Source organism: Capra hircus, chromosome 15 (genome assembly GCF_001704415.2).
Source record: "Capra hircus breed San Clemente chromosome 15, ASM170441v1, whole genome shotgun sequence".
Classification (NCBI taxonomy): Eukaryota; Metazoa; Chordata; class Mammalia; order Artiodactyla; family Bovidae; genus Capra; species Capra hircus.
In genome coordinates, this window is record NC_030822.1 from 80926200 (window position 1) to 80944912 (window position 18713).

General features: G+C 40.6%; 2 protein-coding genes across 3 annotated transcripts in view; one reads left to right on the forward strand and one right to left on the reverse strand.

Annotated features, from left to right (window-relative positions):
* Positions 1–10776, reverse strand: part of KBTBD3 (kelch repeat and BTB domain containing 3) — a 71605-nt gene extending 60829 nt beyond the window's left edge. Inside the window, exon 1 of one of the 2 annotated variants that reach the window (XM_018059904.1) lies at positions 10680–10776. The gene's annotated coding sequence lies outside the window, so the exon portion shown is untranslated. Of the gene's footprint in view, positions 1–10284; positions 10368–10679 lie in introns of those variants that run through there. The other variant, XM_005689336.3, reaches the window with a different exon arrangement.
* The window catches only part of AASDHPPT (aminoadipate-semialdehyde dehydrogenase-phosphopantetheinyl transferase), a 29302-nt gene continuing 21648 nt past the window's right edge, over positions 11060–18713 (forward strand). Inside the window, exons 1-2 of the mRNA XM_013969378.2 lie at positions 11060–11355; positions 12834–13059. Of these exons, the coding sequence (XP_013824832.2) occupies positions 11173–11355; positions 12834–13059 (409 nt within the window). The 5' untranslated portion in view covers positions 11060–11172. The remainder of the gene's footprint in view (positions 11356–12833; positions 13060–18713) is intronic.

Below are 18713 nucleotides of genomic sequence, written 5' to 3' on the forward strand. Positions count from 1 at the left end.
CATTCAGGAAACGAAGATCATGTCATCCAGTCCCATCACTTCATGGGAAATAGATGGGGAAACAGTGGCAACAGTGTCAGACTTTATTTTGGGGGGCTCCAAAATCACTGCAGATGGTGACTGCAGCCATGAAATTAAAAGACGCTTACTCCTTGGAAGAAAAGTCATGACCAACCTGGATAGTATATTCAAAAGCAGAGACATTACTTTGCCAACTAAGGTCCGTCTAGTCAAGGCTATGGTTTTCCAAGTAGTCATGTATGGATGTGAGAATTGGACTGTGAAGAAGGCTGAGCGCCGAAGAATTGATGCTTTTGAACTGTGGTGTTGGAGAAGACTCTTGAGAGTGCCTTGGACTGCAAGGAGATCCAACCAGTCCATTCTGAAGGAGATCAACCCTGGGATTTCTTTGGAAGGAATGATGCTAAAGCTAAAACTCCAGTACTTTGGCCACCTCATGCGAAGAGTTGACTCATTGGAAAAGACTCTGATGCTGGGAGGGATTGGGGGCAGGAGGAGCAGGGGACGACCGAGGATGAGATGGCTGGATGGCATCACGGACTCGATGGACCTGAGTCTGAGTGAACTCCGGGAGATGGTGATGGACAGGGAGGCCTGGCGTGCTGCGATTCATGGGGTTGCAAAGAGTCGGACAAGACTGAGCGACTGAACTGAACTGAACTAAACTGAAAGTGGTATAGCCACTGTGGAGAACAATATGGAAATTTCTTTAAAAAGTAGCAATACAAATACCATATGACCCAGCAATCTCAATACTGAGCATATACCCTTAAAAAAACACAATTCAAAAAGACACATGCACCCTAATGTTCACTACAGCACTTGTTTACAATGGCCAAGACACGGAAATCAATCTAGATGTCCATCAACTAATGAATGGATAAACTGTAGTACATATATACTATGGAATGAGTGAGTGAAAGTTGCTCAGTCGAGTCCAACTCTTTGTGACCCCATGGACTATACAGTCCATGGAATTCTCCAGGCCAGAACACTGGAGTGGGTAGCCGTTCCCTTCTCCAGGGGATTTTCCCAACCCAGGGATCAAACCTAGGTCTCCCACATTGCAGGCGGAATCGTTACTAGCTGAGCCACCAGGGAAGCCCAAACTCAGCCAAAAAAGGAAGGAATCTGAGTTAGAAGTAGTGAGGTGGATGAAGGCCTGTTACACAGAGTAATATTAAGTCATAGAAAAACAAAAATTGTATATTAAAACATACATATAAAAAAATGTATATGGAATCTAGAAAACAGTACTGATGAACCTATTTACGGAGAATAAATGCCAACCACGACATTGAGAATGGTCTGCGGACACAGCGGGGGAAGGAAAATGAAGGACAAATTGAGAAAGTAGCATTGACATATATACACTATCATGAATGAAACAGGTAAAATCCAAGGATAAATCCAAGAAGCTGAAACTTTCTATTCTTAAATTTGGTTTGAGTAAGTCTCTAATAATACAAGGCTCCCCTGGTAGCTCAGGGGGTAAAAGAAAGTGAAAGTTGCTCAGTCGTGTCTGACTCTTTGCAACGTCATGGACTATACAGTCCACGGAATTCTCCAGGCCAACATTCTGTAGTGGGTTGCCATGCCCTCCTCCAGGGGATCTTCCCAACCCAGGTCTCCCATATTGCAGGCAGATTCTTTAACCAACTGAACCACCAGGGAAGCCTGAATCCACCTGTATGTGGGAGACCCGGGTTCAGTCCCTGGGTTGGGAAGATCCCTGGAGAAGGGAACAGTTACCCGTTGAGTATTCTGGCCTGGAGAATCCCATGGACAGAGGAGAATGGTGGGCTACAGTCCATGGGATCACAGAGTCAGACACGACTGAGTGACTTTTACTTTCACTCCTAATATTAGTGTATTTTGCAAATGGCAAACCACCACCGGATTGAGAGGTGAAGGAATAGGGTCCCAGATGATGCATCACTGACTAGTGACCCCTACTGATGCTCTTTAAGGCTCTGGCTTCCTTAACTGCAAAATGGACACACTAAATTACACTGCACTGCAGTGATGCTTAAATGACATTAATATTAATATTGTCAAGTGGTATATAAACATTAGTGGTCAAAATCAATGATAATGTATACTTAGCAATAAACATTATTAAATGTTAAACAATTCTTAAATCTGGATAAAAGATTTGTAGGCACTTCTTTTTCTCCAAAATATTCTATAAATTCAATATCATATTTCACTAATTTTAAGACACAACTTTTCATACTTAACACATCTGAAATTGATAGAAATGTATCTAATAACCACTTTAGTTAAACAGCAGTCATAACATATTTGTTATTACATGTGTTATGTGCATCAAAATGTGAAAGATGTGTATCAGTCTTGGAAGAAAACCATGAAGATAAAAATGGACACTGATTTTGTTTAAAAAATGATACATCACTAATGTTCCTGATAACAGAGAACAATATTATATAGAAAAACCTGGACACTGCAACTTTAAGTTGAAGGTGAACAGAAGAGTGAAGACTCTGAATGTGATTATCTCAGCAAATTAATTTTGCTTACTTTTTAAAATGTGTGTACAAGGTTGATATACAATTATTTTTAAAAGAGCTTGCCATAAGAATGAAAACTTCCAAGTCATGAAAAGCTGTGTCATAGTTAAATGGCATTTTTCTCTTCACCTTCCTGCTGAAAACACTGAATCAATTTTCAAAATTTCACTTTTTTTCTTTTAATGTCTTCCATCAAAATTTGATTTTAAAAAATTTAGTCACTAAAAGTACAGGCACCAAGCCTAATAACCAAGGCTTTGATATTAAGTAACAACAAAGGAACATATGCAAATTGATAGAAGGGGAATATTAAACTAAAGCTGTGCTATGACTGATGCAGGCTCTGATTTCTTTAAGTCTCCCACTGACAGAAGTTTGGTCACTGACATTTCTAGCTATTCTATTTCAATATTTATTACAGAGTGCTAACTATACGCCAGGCACTGAATTATACACTAGAGATAGCAAGGAGAATAAAGGTAGACATGATCTCTGCTTTCCTGATGTTTAGTACATAGAAAAGATTGACAAATTATAAATTATAATAAACTGTGAAGAAACAACTGGAAAAAGAAAATAAAAATGAACAGTGGATGGTATTCAGTTGCAGATAATGCAATGGTAACAGCGAAAACTTACATAACCTTACTCTGTGCCAGACTCTGTAACTACATCTTTACATACTCTTTAATCTCCAAAACAACTACTATAAAATAGATACTACTATTATCTCTATTTTATAGACCCAGAAAATATGAGGCTTAACATACCTGAAAATTGATATATACCTTATAATCACTTCTGTCGGGCAGAAATCATGACATAGTTGTCATTACCTATGTATGTGAATTAAAATATGAAAAATGGTTTCACAGTGTCTTGAAACAAAATCTTGAAAATAATAATGGATAGCAACTAAGCAGAGAGATGGGCTATAAACCCAGAAAGTTTGGCTCCAGAGAACATGCTTTCAATCCACTATAATTTCAGGGAGAGCCTTCCTGAGCTGGTGTCATAAGTTAACATCTGAAAAATAAGAAGGGTGGTGAGAGAAATTATGTATTAAGCCCTAAAGTGGGAAAGGGTCCTTCAGTTTTAGAATATGACATAAAGCCAGCATTGTTGGAGTGTAGTTAATGACAGCAAGAATGTTGGAGAGACAGGCCTACAGAAGGCTGGTGCCACCTCGTGCAGGATCTTGTAAGATGCAAGGAACTGGAATTTTATTCTAAGTGCAGCTGGATTTCAGTTATGTCGCTCAGTTGTGTCTGACTCATTGCAACCCCATGGACTACAGCACGCCAGGCCTCCCTGTCCATCACCAACTCCCGGAGCTTACTCAAATCCAAGTCCATTGAGTCAGTGATGCCATCCAACCATCTCATCCTGTTGTCCCCTTCTACTCCTGCCTTCAATCCCTCCCAGCATCAGAGTCTTTTCAAATGAGTCAGCTCTTCCCATCGGAAGGCCAAAGTACAGGAGTTTCAGGTTCAACATCAGTCCTTTCAATGAACACTCAGGACTGATCTCCTTTAGGATGGACTGGTTGGATCTCCTTGCAGCCCAAGGGATTCTCAAGAGTCTTCTACAACACCACAGTTCAAAAGCATTAATTCTTCGGCACTCAGCTTTCTTTATAGACCAACTCTCACATCCATGCATCACTACTGGAAAAACCATAGCCTTGACTAAACGGACCTTTGTTGGCAAAGTAATGTCTCTGCTTTTTACTATGCTGTCTAGGTTGGTCAGAGCTTTTCTTCCAAGGAGCAAGTGTCTTTTAATTTCATGGCTGCAGTCACCTTCTGCAGTGATTTTTGGAGCCCCCAAAAATAGTCTGTTTCCCCATCTATTTGCCATGAACTGATGGGACCTGATGCCATGATCTTAGTTTTCTGAATGTTGAGCTTTAAGCCAACTTTTTCACTCTCCTCTTTCACTTTCATCAAGAGGCTCTTTAGCTCTTCTTTGCTTTCTGCCATAAGGGTGGTGTCATTCGTAAACCTGAGGTTATTGAGATTTTTCCTGGCAATCTTGATTCCAGCTTGTGTTTCTTTCAGTCCAGCGTTTCTCATGATGTACTCTGCATATAAGTTAAATAAGCAGGGTGACAATATACAACCTTGACATACTCCTTTCCCTATGTGGAATCAGTCTGTTGTTCCATGTCCAGTTCTAACTGTTGCTTCCTGACCTGCATACAGATTTCTCAAGAGGCAGGTCAGGTGGTGTGGTATTCCCATGCCTTGAAGAATGTTTCACAATTTGTTGTGATCCACAGTCAAAGGCTTTGGCATAGTCAAGAAAGCAGAAATAGATGCTTTTCTGGAACTCTCTTGCTTTTTCCATGATCCAGTGGATGTTGGCAATTTGATCTCTGGTTCCTCTGTCTTTTCTAAATCCAGCTTCAACACCTGGAAGTTCACGGTTCACGTATTGCTGAAGCCTGGCTTGTAGAATTTTGAGCACTACTTTACTAGCATGTGAGATGAGTGCAATTGTGTGGTAGTTTGAGCATTCTTTGGCATTGCCTTTCTTTGGGATTGGAATGAAAACTGACCTTTTCCAGTCCTGTGGCCACTGCTGAGTTTTCCAAATTTGCTGGCATATTGAGTGCAACACTTTCACGGCATCATCTTTCAGGATTTGAAATAGCTCACCTGGAATTCCATCATCTCCACTAGCTTTGTTCATAGTGATGCTTTCTAAGGCCCACTTGACTTCACATTCCAGGATGTCTGGCTCTGGGTGAGTGATCACACCATTGTGATTATCTGGGTTGTGAAGATCATTTTTGTACAGCTCTTCCGTGTATTCTTGCCACCTCTTCTAATATCTTCTGCTTCTGTTAGTTCCATGCCATTACGGTTCTTTATTGAGCCTATCTTTGCATGAAATGTTCCTTTGGTATCTCATTTTCTTGACGAGATCTCTAGTGTTTCCTATTCTATTGTTTTCCTCTATTTCTCTGCATTGTTCACTGAGGAAGGCTTTCTTATCTCACCTTGCTATTCTTTGGAACTCTGCATTCAAATGGGTATATCTTTTCTTTTCTCCTCTGCTTTTTGCTTCCCCTCTTTACACAGCTATTTGTAAGGCCTCCCCAGACAGCCATTTTGCTTTTTTGCATTTACTTTTCTTGGGGAAAAGCAAATCTTGATCCCTGTCTCCTGTACAATATCACGAACCTCCATCCATAGTTCATCAGGTACTCTATCATATCTAGTCCCTTAAATATACTTATCACTTCCACTGTATAATCATAAGGGATTTGATTTAGGTCATACGTGAATGGTCTAGCGGTTTCCCCTACCTTCTTCAATTTAAGTCTGAATTTGACAATAAGGAGTTCTTGATCTGAGTCACAGTCAGCTCCCGGTCTTGTTTTTGCTGACTGTATAGAGCTACTCCATCTTTGGTTGCAAAGAATATAATTGATCTGATTTTGGTATTGACCATCTGGTGATGTCCATATGTAGAGTCTCTTCTTGTGCTGTTGGAAGAAGGTGTTTGCTATGACCAGTGCGTTCTCTTGACAAAACTCTATTAGCTTTTGCCCTGCTCCAAGGCCAAATTTGCCTGTTACTTCAGGTGTTTCTTGACTTCCTACTGGATTTATGGAAGACTGAACTAGACAGGGACATAATCCGATTTTTTTTTTTTTGATAATCCATCTGGCTGATGTGTAAATAATAATAAAAAAAAAGTTTTTTTAAAGAATGAATTGAAAGAAGATAAAGTCTAAATTATTCATTTATTCAACAAATATTTAATATTTATGAAGTAACTATTATTATAGTAAGCACTATTCCAGAGATTGGACACAGAGTCAAAAATATTAGAGACAAGGTCCTCCACTGTGGAGTACACTTTTGAGTGGTGAACACACATACTAACTCATACATCCACAATTTCTCCCACTCTACTGAACATTTTCTATCAGTATACAAGTTTTACTATCTCCCATGTTTAAACAAACATCAAACAAAAATCTTACCATTTGACATTGCACTCTCTGCTAGCTATCTTTCTATTCTTTTATTCCCAGAAAAAAGTTTTTTAAAGAACTGTCTGCAGTAACTTTGCAACCAGTTATTATCTCAACCCACGACAATCAGGTTCTTCTCTTTCACTCTATTAACATTGTTCATGTCACTGAACCAAAAATTTGGCACAAACACACACACACAGAGATCAATGCAAAAGGTCAGTAAGCCCAGAAATAAGCCCACACACTTATAGTCAATCAATTACAACACAGCAGAGAAGATAGTCTCTTCAATAAGAGCTGCTGAGAATAGTGGACAGCTACAGGTAAAAGAACAAAATTAGGATAATCTTTAACACATATACAGGGAAAAAAAAAAACTCAAAATGGATTAAATATCTAAATGCAAAACCCAATATTATAAAACTCCTAGAGGAAAACAAACTCTTTGACATAAATCCCAGCAACATTTTTTGTATCTCTCCCCTAGAATATTGGAAACAAAAGCAAAAATAAACAAATAGGACCTAATTAAACTTAAAATCTCTTGCACAGAAAAAGAAATCATAAACAAATCAAAAAGACAACCTTCAGAATGGGAGAAAATATTTGCAAACAGTACAGTCAACAAAGTCTTAATTCCCAAAATATACAAACAGCTTATACAACACAATATCAAAAATAACAACCTAATCATAAAATAGACAGAAGACCTAAACTGACATTTCTCCAAAGAAGACACACAGATGGCCAACAGGCACATAATAAGATGCTCAAAGTCATTCATTATAAGGAAAATGCAAATCAAAACTACAATGAGGTACCACCTTACATGAGTCAGAATGGCCATCATCAAAAAAATCTACAAATAAATGCTACAGAGTGTGTGGAGAAAAGGGAACTCTCCTACACTGTTGGTAGCAATATAAACTGGTACAGCCACTTCAAGAAAGAAGCAAAGTCTAATTAGAAAAGATACATGCACCCTACGTTCACAGCAGCACTATTAACAATAGACAAGACAACGAACAAACCTTAATGTCCATCAACATACGAATGGATAAAGAAGATGTGATATATATACAAATGCAATATTACTCAGCCATTTAAAAGAATGAAATAATACCATTTGCAGCAACATGGATGGACCTAGAGATTATCACACTAAGTGAAATAAATCAGACACAGAAAGATAACTATCATATGATATCACTTATTATGTGGAATCTAAAAAATGATACAAATAAACTTAACTTTAAAAACAGAAATAAGCTCACAGACATAGAAAAATAACTGATGGTTACCAAAAGGGAAATAGGGGAAGAGATAAACTGAGACCTGGGAATTAAAGGATACACACTACGTATATAAAATAAACAAGGACCTACTGTGTAGCACAGGGCACTATATTCAAAGTCTCACTTATATATATACATATATATAATGTAATCATTTGGCTGTATACTCGAAACACTGTAAGCCACCTTACTTCAATAATACAAATAAAAATGAAAATAAACTGTTAATGTCAATGTCACCACACTTTCAACTTGCAGTCAAAGGCTAACTTCTCTCCCCTCATTTTATAACCTCTCAGAAGTGTTCATACTGCTAACTAGTTTCCCCTTCTTTTCTGTGCCACAACACTTTTCAGGTTTCCTCTCTCCTTAGCTTAAATAAAGAGGCCTATAGCACTGTGCTTAACAGCATGGCCTTATAAACTTAGCTCTGAAGACTGGTTCAGGAGTGCTTGTCATGGAGGACAGACAAAGGAAGAGAATGTTTCCCTTTCCTGAACAAGACAGAAAACTAATCAGTATTTCAGGTTAGAAATGACGGTGGTTTAGACTAGAGATTAGAAATAGATTTTAGCTCTATTTTAGAAATAGAACCAATAGAACTTTGGGACAGATCGGATACAGGAATTAAAGGAATAGGGGAAATCAAGATTTTGCAATAGAATAAAAAACTAATGAACTAAAAAAAAAAAAAATCACCAAATTTTAGAGATGGATTTCACTTGATACTTTTCTACTAAAACTGATTCTTGGGAGAGGTTATGTGATTTACCCAAAGTAACAAAGATAACTGGTGATAGAACTGAAATAGAACACAAGTCTCTCATAATCCTAAGAAGCCACAGATCAGGATCTGGCAAGATGAATGCTTTCAGAAGCTTTAGTCCTTTTTTTCCCCTAATCAATGCAGTAAAAAATACTGCAACACATTTTTGGGTTTATTGCATATAATTAGGCAAGCTATTAACTGCACACTTTACATGTCTTTAAGAAAAAAGTAAAGGTAGACTATAAATATCAGTATTGGCTTATGAAGAGTAAAGTCTATTAAAAGTTCATCAAAAACATTTGCTGAAGTAAACTATTTGTAAAGGACAAGATACACAGGAAATCCCCCTTGAGCAGTTTATATTCTAATTTGCAAGATAACACACGTATAAATTAATTCAGGCCAACAGAAGAGATGTCATAAAATAGTACTAGAATAATTGTCAAGCGAATTGTATAGACTATATGTGTATATGTATATATTTTTTAGTACACTGTGGTAGTCCTTTAGATTTGAGCTAAACCTTCAAGGACAAGTAAGAATTTTAAAGGTAGATGGGGAAGGGGATTAGAGTGTCGACTAAGGTAAGGCTCAGGGCTGGGGGTTAGGGAATGGGAAGAGTGAGCTTTTTATATATGTTCCATGGAAACATTCTCTTTGGTATGACATTTGAGACCTGAATGACAAAGAAAAACAAGGAAGGCGATGATGGAAGTTGCGGAGAATATTCTGAGAGAACAAGTACAAATAACCACCGCATTACCTGCCTACATTGGGCTCTATAGATTGAATACACAGAGCTTAGTTGAATAGTAAAAGAGTAGACCATAAATTTTTAAATCTGAGTTTAAGTAATCCCATAAATCCTCTTTCTCATCTCAGTTTCTGCATCAGTAAAAATTACTGCATAGAACACGCGAGATAATCAACATATAAGAGGTTTACAAACAGAAACATAAATATACCAAAATTGTAAAAGTTCAAATAAACAAGAATGGAAAAGTTTTAATACGATGCTTAGCTACATAACGTTAAAAGTAGAGAAATTAGTAACAATCATTGCTGGTATGGGTATGAGCACTTCATACTTTACATATCTTTACATTTTCTCTTTCTGTATTTTTTTGTACATGTTTCATCTTCTTTGTCAGACTGTAAGCAGATAAAGCACCTGACACGTTTTTAGTATTGGCTAAATTGATATGTGAAGCGAGTAATTAATTCTAAAGCCCTTTGAGGATTTGTGTTTGCTTGTGTTCAACATCTCATTTAGTTGTAAATGATTGGAGGGGGCTGATATCACGAAAAGTTAACAGAAATAAATATAAATGAAAATAGAATAGAATCCATTTTTAAAAAGACGGAAGTAAGCCGCAGGTAACTGTTAAGTGCTACTGCTGGCCTTTAGTTAATACTCTCTGGCAGCCAAAGAAGAAGGGAATCGGCTGAATCACACAGCGTGGCATTTAATCTCAAAGATGGGCATTTATATTCATCTACAGATCTCAACTGTTCCCTGGCCCCAAACCCGCAAGATCTTTGATCACAAACAACTGAGCAAAGGCGCAGAGCAACTATGAAGGGCTCCTGAAACTATTTAACTTGGTTCCGCAGCTTTCAGAGCCAGGACCCGTAATAACAACGGAACCACCGACGCCTCAACAACAGAAACCTCACTTTTCTCCCCAGGGCTCCGGCCCGGGCTTGACAACCGCAGAAACAGCCCCTGGCTCCCTTGACGGCCTCGGCACGGCTCCGCGGCTCGCCCGAAGTCTCGCCTTCAGGCGGGGGCCGCGCCGCTCCAGGAGGAGTGAGGCGGGGCTCGGGGGCCGGGGCGGCCACAGGGCCGGAAGGGCCTCGGGGCGCTCAGGCCTCCGGAGTTGGGTCTTGGGGGAGGCAACCAGGGGCCCGGGAAACAACTCCCGAGGCGCCCCGCGGCGCCCTCAGTCACGGAAGCCCCCTCGCCCCAGCGCAGGACGAGCGGCATGGGCGGCCGAGGCTAAAGAGCCCTCCTCTATGCAGACGACGGGGCCGGCCCTGCCCCGGGAACGAAGCGCCCCGCGATCACCCACCTGCACCGCGGTCTCCGAAGTCTCCAGCCCGGCCTCCCCGCTGCAGAGGCCTGGCTGCGATTGGCTCCCGCCGCTGTCGCGCTACCTCTTCTTCAAGTCTGAGCGACTGCCGGTACGAGCCGCGCCTCCGTCCCGCCCCTCGCGCCCCCGAGGCCCCGCCCCGCGCGCGGTCACGCGCTGCCGCAGAACGCAGAGGACGCAGAGCGCAGAGCAGGGTCCCGCCTCCCGCTACAGAGGAGGCGGCGGCCGCGCGGGTGATGTGAAGTGAGGGTCACCGGTGAGCCACGTCCCGCGGACGCGCGCGGCGCCCCTCCCACGCACGCGACGCCCCGCCCCCGCGCGGGAGGACGCACGCGGCGCCCCGCCCCCCGTGATCCAGGTCCTGCGGACGCACCCGGCGCCCAGTCCACGCACGCGGCGCCGGGGCAGCTGGGAGGCTCTCCGCCCGCGTCCGCGCCATCGAGCCCGGGGCGGCGGCGAGGGCCTTTGGTGGATGGTTCTCCTTGCCCAGCGACTCTGCGTGCTGCCGGCGATGGAGGGCGTGCGCTGGGCTTTTCCCTGTGGCACGTGGCTACCCAGCCGCGCCGAATGGCTGCTAGCGGTGCGATCGATCCAGCCCGAGGAGAAGGAGCGCATCGGCCAGTTCGTCTTCGCCCGGGACGCTAAGGCCGCCCTGGTACCGCGGGTCTTTCGCGCTTCGGGTCGGGGAGCAGCCGTCGGGGTGGTGGGCCGCGCAGTAGAGACCCCACACGCGAGCCTTGGCGGCCACCCCGGGCGACTCCGGGGTGTGCCCGGCCTAGTCTCCGCCGCCTTTGTCGTCGCCTCGTCCGCAGAAAAAATCAGCCCCTCCCCCGTTGCATTTGAAAAGAGAGATCCTGCTAAACCCTAAAATAGCTGTTGCGGAGGTCTGTCAATAGGATTTTCCTTATTTTTAATTTCCTTGCTTGGGCCCATAGCACAGTCAGCCTGTTAAATATCCCACCAGTCTCCCTGTGCACCGTGAACGTGGTAGGCCCTAGAAAATTACTGATAGTATCACTTAGTTTAACCTTGCACACCGTAGAACTGGAAGAGTCTAGCCTCCTTTTACCGATGAAACCGAAGCCAAGAAAGGATGCGGTCTTAGGCATACCTTGTTAACTATTTAGCTCTGAAAACACTATTTTGAATATAATCGTTTATTTTACGTATATATTTTTAGCAACAAATGGAAACTTAGGTTTCAAATGATGTCTATATAGCGCAGTGTGGCACAGCTTCTGGGTGCCATCTCGTCAAAGACTCGTTATCCTGAAAATGTCCCTCTGTCAAAGGACTTTTTCTTTCGAAATGTAGACTGATTGATTTTTGAAGGCACACTAGTGACTATTTCCGTGAAATTCAAAGTGTTGCAGTCAGTGTTAGAACTGAAGGAAAAAAAAAACTTGAGAAAGATTTTGCAAAATGTTATCTACCTTGTTTTCTTATGTCCTTGGGTATTTTTTGTGATTTTAGACCTTAATCGGAGAGAGAGTGGAATGGGTATATGTGAAAAAAGATAGGTTATGTCTTGCTATCGTGGAGGCACGTGATAAGTACATGTGATCTAGAAACACTTGCACATGTGCACAAAGATGTAAGTACAACAGGATTGCCCACTGGGGAATTTTTTTTTTTTAATATAATAGCAAAACCAGAGCCAGCCCAAAATATCCAGTAATAGGGGGATAGTCAAGTTTTGGTACCTTGATGCTATGAAATATTATGCTACATTTAAAAATGCACAGGCCATTGCTTATGTGCAGACATAAAATAATCCCCAATGCTTAGAAATGAAAAAGTTCATACATGGTAGAATAGTACATATAGTGGGATTTCAAGTAAATGGATGGATCGCAAATGAGCATATATTTGGATACTTAGAGAAAAAATGAAGGATGAATACTTGTCAACATTGGTTACTTATTGATGGGATGAAGGGAATTGCTAAAGAGGGACTTGACTCTTCTGTCTTAAGCATTTCTTAAATCTTAATGCAGAATATTTCATACCTACTTAGTTTTAATACTTGAAGAAGTATTTTAGAAACCGCAAAAACAGACTTTGTATGTTATAGGCAGTTTTACTTGAATCTTTAGTATAGACAGCAATACTTAACAAATGTTTTATTAACAGGCTGGTCGTCTGATGATAAGGAAATTAGTTGCAGAGAAATTGAATATACCTTGGAATAATATTCGTTTGCAAAGAACTGCAAAAGGAAAACCAGTTCTTGCAAAAGACTCATTGAATCCTTACCCCAATTTCAACTTTAACATCTCTCATCAAGGAGACTATGCTGTACTTGCTGCAGAATCTGAGCTACAAGTTGGAATTGATATAATGAAGACTAGTTTTCCAGGTAATGTTGCATTTTTGTAATACATGAGTTATTAAATGTCTTGTCTTAGTTCTTGTGTTGTGCTTAGTTGCTCAATTGTGTCTGACTGTTTGCGACCCCAGGGACTGTAGCCCTCAAGGCTCCTCTGTCCATGGAATTCTCCAGGGAAGAAGACTGGAGTGGGTTCCCATGCCCTCCTCCAAGGGATCTTCCCAACTCAGGATTGAACCCAAGTCTTCTGCATTGCAGGCAGATTTTTTACATTCTGAGCCACCAGGGGAGACCCAGGTTCTATCCCTTTGTCAGGAAGATCAAACTGGTGGCCTTCCCTGGTGGCTCCGAATCCGCCTGCAATGCAGGAGACTCAGGTTCGATATCCCTGGGTCAAGAAGATGCCCTGGAGAAATGGTTACCCACCCGTGTTCTTGCCTGGAAAATTCTGTGGACAGAGGAGCCTGGTGGGCTATAGTCCATGGGGTCGCAGATAGTCAAACATGACTGAGTGACTAACGCTAATTAACTTGTTTAAAAAATAATAATCTCAGTAGTGAAGTATATTATAATCCCTAAGCAGAGATAACATGTATTTGTATTATATCTAAATATAGTTCTTTGTAGCGCATTTATATACAACAAAAAAAAAAGCAAACAGTTACTAAAATATTTATATTTTGCCTTAGAAATTTGCAGTTGATGACTCAGAACTGCTGACATTTATTGTGTGGTCGATTATACTTAAGTAATTTTAATAGAACATAGGCTCTCTCAACTCCTCTGTAATTTTTATCATCAGTAACATTAATGAGCAGTTACTGTGTGCCAAGACATTTTACTCAGTGCTTTATGTATATTATATTATATATTGAGTGGGACTTTTCAGAAGATAAGTAACAGGGTAAGAAGAAAGCTGTTAAAATAAGAGAACCAACATCCTCTGCCGGGGTCCAGCCCTGGTGGATCCAGGGAATTCGAAGGGTGGACGGCATTGGCGAGGAAAACTTATTTATTTATTAATATAAGATTAGATTAGGAAGAAATAGTGTAGTAGGAAAATTAAGTGGAGAAAGAGGGCTGAATAACTTGGATTATGTGGAAGACCAATAAAATTCCAGACAAGGAATTTGCACCATCTACGTTGGGCCACCAGCGCTAGTTTGAATATCTAAGGGTGCCTCGCCTTAGGCTGTTAACAGCCAGGGCAAGTAAGTAGACTTGGCGAGCCTCCACGCCCCAGATGGGAATTCAGCCTGAAATTAAAGTAAGGAGGGAAAGGAGAAAAGGAGAGAGAGAGAGAGAGAGGCACTGGGGAAACCAGTCCAGCGACTGGCTCCGTCCTCTATTGCTCAGAAGACCTTTTATACTTTTGATAAAACATGGAGATCAATGGGTAACACAAGGTTATGCAGCATTAGCAGCCCAGACTCTTATCAAAACCAGGCTTTTCTCTCTGCATACCTAATTGTGTACACAAGTCTTAAGTAATTTACATCATCTTCCAGCCAAAAGGGCCAATTAACATTTTACAGCCTTTTTTCTGATAAGGGTTTGTCAACCAGAAGACTTATTTGTGTTGATCTTCCCAAAGTCTGGTGCCATTCTCAGAAAGCACTAAATAAAGTTACATTCTTACATAGCAAGGACACAAGAGGAGTGCAGTGATATATAACAAAGAGAAAAGTAATTAACTCAAAAGTCTAGTGTTGCTAACATCAAAACTGCTATATATCTTTTTCCATATCCCGTTTACATTGATTAACATCATCCCAGGTGCCTAAAAGGTAAAGAATATGGAGGCCTGGCAGCAGTCGTTAAGTCAACAGTGAAAACCCGTCACCAATATGATTTTTAACTCTTTAGAAAAGGGTCTGTATCTTTAAGATGCCTTTAAGCTTTGTGCCTCTCACGGTTGGGGGGCTGTAAGCAATTCACAAGCTGTAAGAGGTCGGGGGAACCTGTTAGGCAAGCTAGAGAGTTATCAGAGGGGGTTTAACTGAAACATCCTTTCAAATGCAGAAGACTAAAGCCCTGAGTTGACTTTTTTCCAGAGGATATCAGAAGAGTGGAAAAGCAGGCAGATTCTTATTTTTGGCGGGGTGGATGCTCAGGAAATTCCAGGGGGGAAACCTGAGGTCTGATTAGCCTTGCCATCAGAGCTCTGCCGCATGACCTTGTCACGGGTGGAATTCCTCACGCTGGCTCCCGGCAGTCCTCCTAATTTCATTGTGCAATTTCTTAATCTCCACACTGCATCCACCACAGGTTCTTTGCTTGTGTTTCCCTTGGACTGGAATATTTGTGATAACATCGTGCCCACCTGTATTTCTGCACAGATAACTTATTTATTGGTTAGCTTCCACTTTAGTCTTATTTTAGGGAAGCCTTTGTGGACCTTCAGAGTAAGCTAGGTTGCTTTGCTCTAGGCTCTCATAAAATATATTTCCTTCATTCCAATAATATACTTCATTTTATAGTTATTTATCAGGATGATTGTCTTCCCACTGTACTATCACATCTACCCCTTACCTAGTTCAAAGTAACGCATAATAAATATTTGTTAAATGAATGAATAAGCATTCTGTGCTACAATAGTAAGGCTTCAGAATATGGCTGTGACTATCATCTCTCCCTTATGTTGAATTTTCCCACCAGCTGGTTTTTCTCTAACCTATTCATAAATCTGTTAAAACTCTATTCTTTGTTCAGAAGGGAGCCGTACTAAGTAAAACGGGTTCTTGACCCCAAATAAGCATTTTTTTAACCTGAAATTGTTCTCTACATTTTGTATGCACAGGTATGCTTTTCTCAAAGAGATTATCTAGTTTTCTGCAGTGTCATAGAAGGTGTATTGTGAAAGAACCACTGCTCTAGAAGATTCAGAGTGAGCATGCAAATGAGCCTGTAAACATCACAGTTTTCTGTGTTTCTTATATGAATTTTCCCTTAAAATCAGAAATTACTGGAGAGGCCATTGCTCCTTAGAATGCAGTCAGCATAATTACATAGTAATGGTTGGCTCATCAGGTTGATATCTGCTTGAAAATCATGCCTGTGAGACACAATATAATCTGTTAATTATATTTTATTAGCCTTTTTTATCCACCGTCTTTTTTTCTTTGCTCTAATTTGCCTAATCACAGTATCCAGGCCTTTTACTCTTTAGCTGTTTCATTGCCAAAAAGCTGTTGACATATCCGGTGATGCACTGAGGAAGAGATATTTTCCAGTTTTAATTAGTATTGTTACTCTGTCACTAATATTGAGAAGATTAATGGATGCAGGATTGTTTCTCAGGAAGTAGACACTGGTTTACTTCACTGACAATTCATTGAATTACTCTGCTTATCAGAGTGAGGAAACTGAGCAGGAGACATTCCTAAGATTTGCTAAATGATGGAGGGTAAAACTTAGTATAGCAGCAAGGAAAGTATTGTACTTTGTTCTGAATGTTGTTCTTAAGATTATCTAACTTCATAGACTTTGGGGGCATCATCAGTATATTGAAAGACTTAGTTCCATTACTCCCATTTTGTCTGCATGGCATGGTAACCCACTCCAGTATTGCCTGAAGAATCCCACAGACAGAGGAGCCTGGTGGGTTACAGTCCATAGGGTTGCAAAGAGTTTGGACACAATTGAAGTGACTTAACATGCAAACATCACGTAGGAACTTGTGGAGTCTTTCCTTGTCTCATTAGACATTCCTACTAGGTGCAGATCATTTTTCACCTTCTCCTAGTTGTCTTTGTTGCTGTGACAGGGTAGGAGAGAATATATCATGGATTAAGAAGTTTTGGGGCTTCTTCCGTCTAGCCAGATGCCCACAATTAAGGACACTGTTGCACCTACCACTATTTTATCTGCGTAATGGAGAGAGGAACCTTATACAAAAGTAACTGGTGTATATTTGGCACTCAGTAATTATTTGTTTAATGAATATCCAGAGAAGGAGTTATTAATATAAGATATTGGGGCTCCAGTATAGATAAATTGCCAGTGCAATATAATCCTAACCCTGGGGGTGGGTGTCTTATAGGTCATTATAATCTGCTGCACCCAGTTGGGAAATATTGGTGATTTTTCCTTCCTTTTCTAATAATTTTTGTCTGCCACTAAAGGCTTTTGCAGTTAGAAGAATATGAATAGTTTTGTAAATTGTTCAGTTTTGTACCCATACTTAGAAGATATGCCAAGTTAAGATGGAAGTGAAAAACCACCACAATATTGTAAAGTAATTAGCTTCCAGTTAAATTAATTAATTTTTAAAAAAGATGAAAGTTGCTCAGTTGTGTCCGACTCTTTGCAGCCCGATGGACTGTAGTCCATGGAATTCTCAGGCCAGAATACTGGAGTGGGTAGCCTTTCCCTTCTTTAGGGGATTTTCCCAACCCAGGGATCGAACCCAGGTCTCCCGCATTGCATGCAGATTCTTTAGCAGCTGAGCTACAAGGGAAGCCCAAGAATACTGGAGTGGGTAGCCTATCCCTTCTCCAGTGGATCATCCCAACCTGGGAATCAAACTGGGGTCTCCTGCATTGCAGGTAGATTCTTTACCAACTGAACTATGAGAGAAGGCCAAGATAAGATAGATACAGTGTAAAAATTATTAGAATTTGGAGAAAGACCCAATATACTTTTCCCCACGAGTTTATACTTGTAGTTCATGTTTTTGTTATAAACTTTTCTGGATATTAATTGGTAGGACAAAAATGACTCAGTATTATGAGATTTAATGCTAATTTAATAGCTTTGAAATGAGTGCATCATAGAACTGTTTCTCTTGAACAGTTGCTACCTAAATTAAGAACAGTAAGTATAAAGTAAGTGATGGTATTATATGATAGCCTTGGTAGAGTCTATTTGTTGTCTCCTTCCGCCATACTAATTGGTAGCACTATTTTAGTAGCTTCTTAATTGGTTCTCCCTCTTTACTTCTGTTCTCACTTAGTACATTGTCTGTACAGAGTTAGAGTGGTCTTTAAAAATTTTTTTAAAGCAATTGTCTTAAAACTTAAATTCATTCCTTCTAACATGACTGTGTCGTCTTGTTGTCGCTTCTCCTTAATCTCTCCTTTTGTATTTTTATCTGTTCTCTGCTCACTGTTCTCCACACTCATCTTTTATTGCCTTGAATGTAGCAAATTTTTTTCCGGTTCAGGGTCATGTAAAAAATGCCGATCCCTCTGCCTGTTCTTCTTGTCACTCTTCTTGAGTACCGGAGATCTGAAGACTGGGAAGTAACCAGTTCTAGTACCTCCTCAGAAAGGGCTTTCCTGACAACCACCTGCTCTTATTTTCTCTCATGGCCTTTCTCGTTTCTAATTATAACTTAGTTATTTGATTATTATCCTTCATTTCTGCATGTACTAGCCATGCAGACCTAGTACTTAGTGTGTATAGCACATTGAAGGTGCTTAGTAAATATTCATTGAATGAACAAATAATAGAAATTCTCAATTTCACTTAAAATATTCCTTAAATTTGTTGAAAAGTTGGTTTGCAGCTACAGTAAACAGTGATGTTCATATCAGATTGTAGTTGGAGTATGAACTGCTCTCATTAGTGAGTTGTGGTTACAAACAGTTCTTCCTTCAAGTCTTCTTCCTCACCCTCCATAATCTCCCTAGCTGCTTCTCTCCTGCATTTGCATCCCCATCAGATTCAGTTTCCAACTTTGT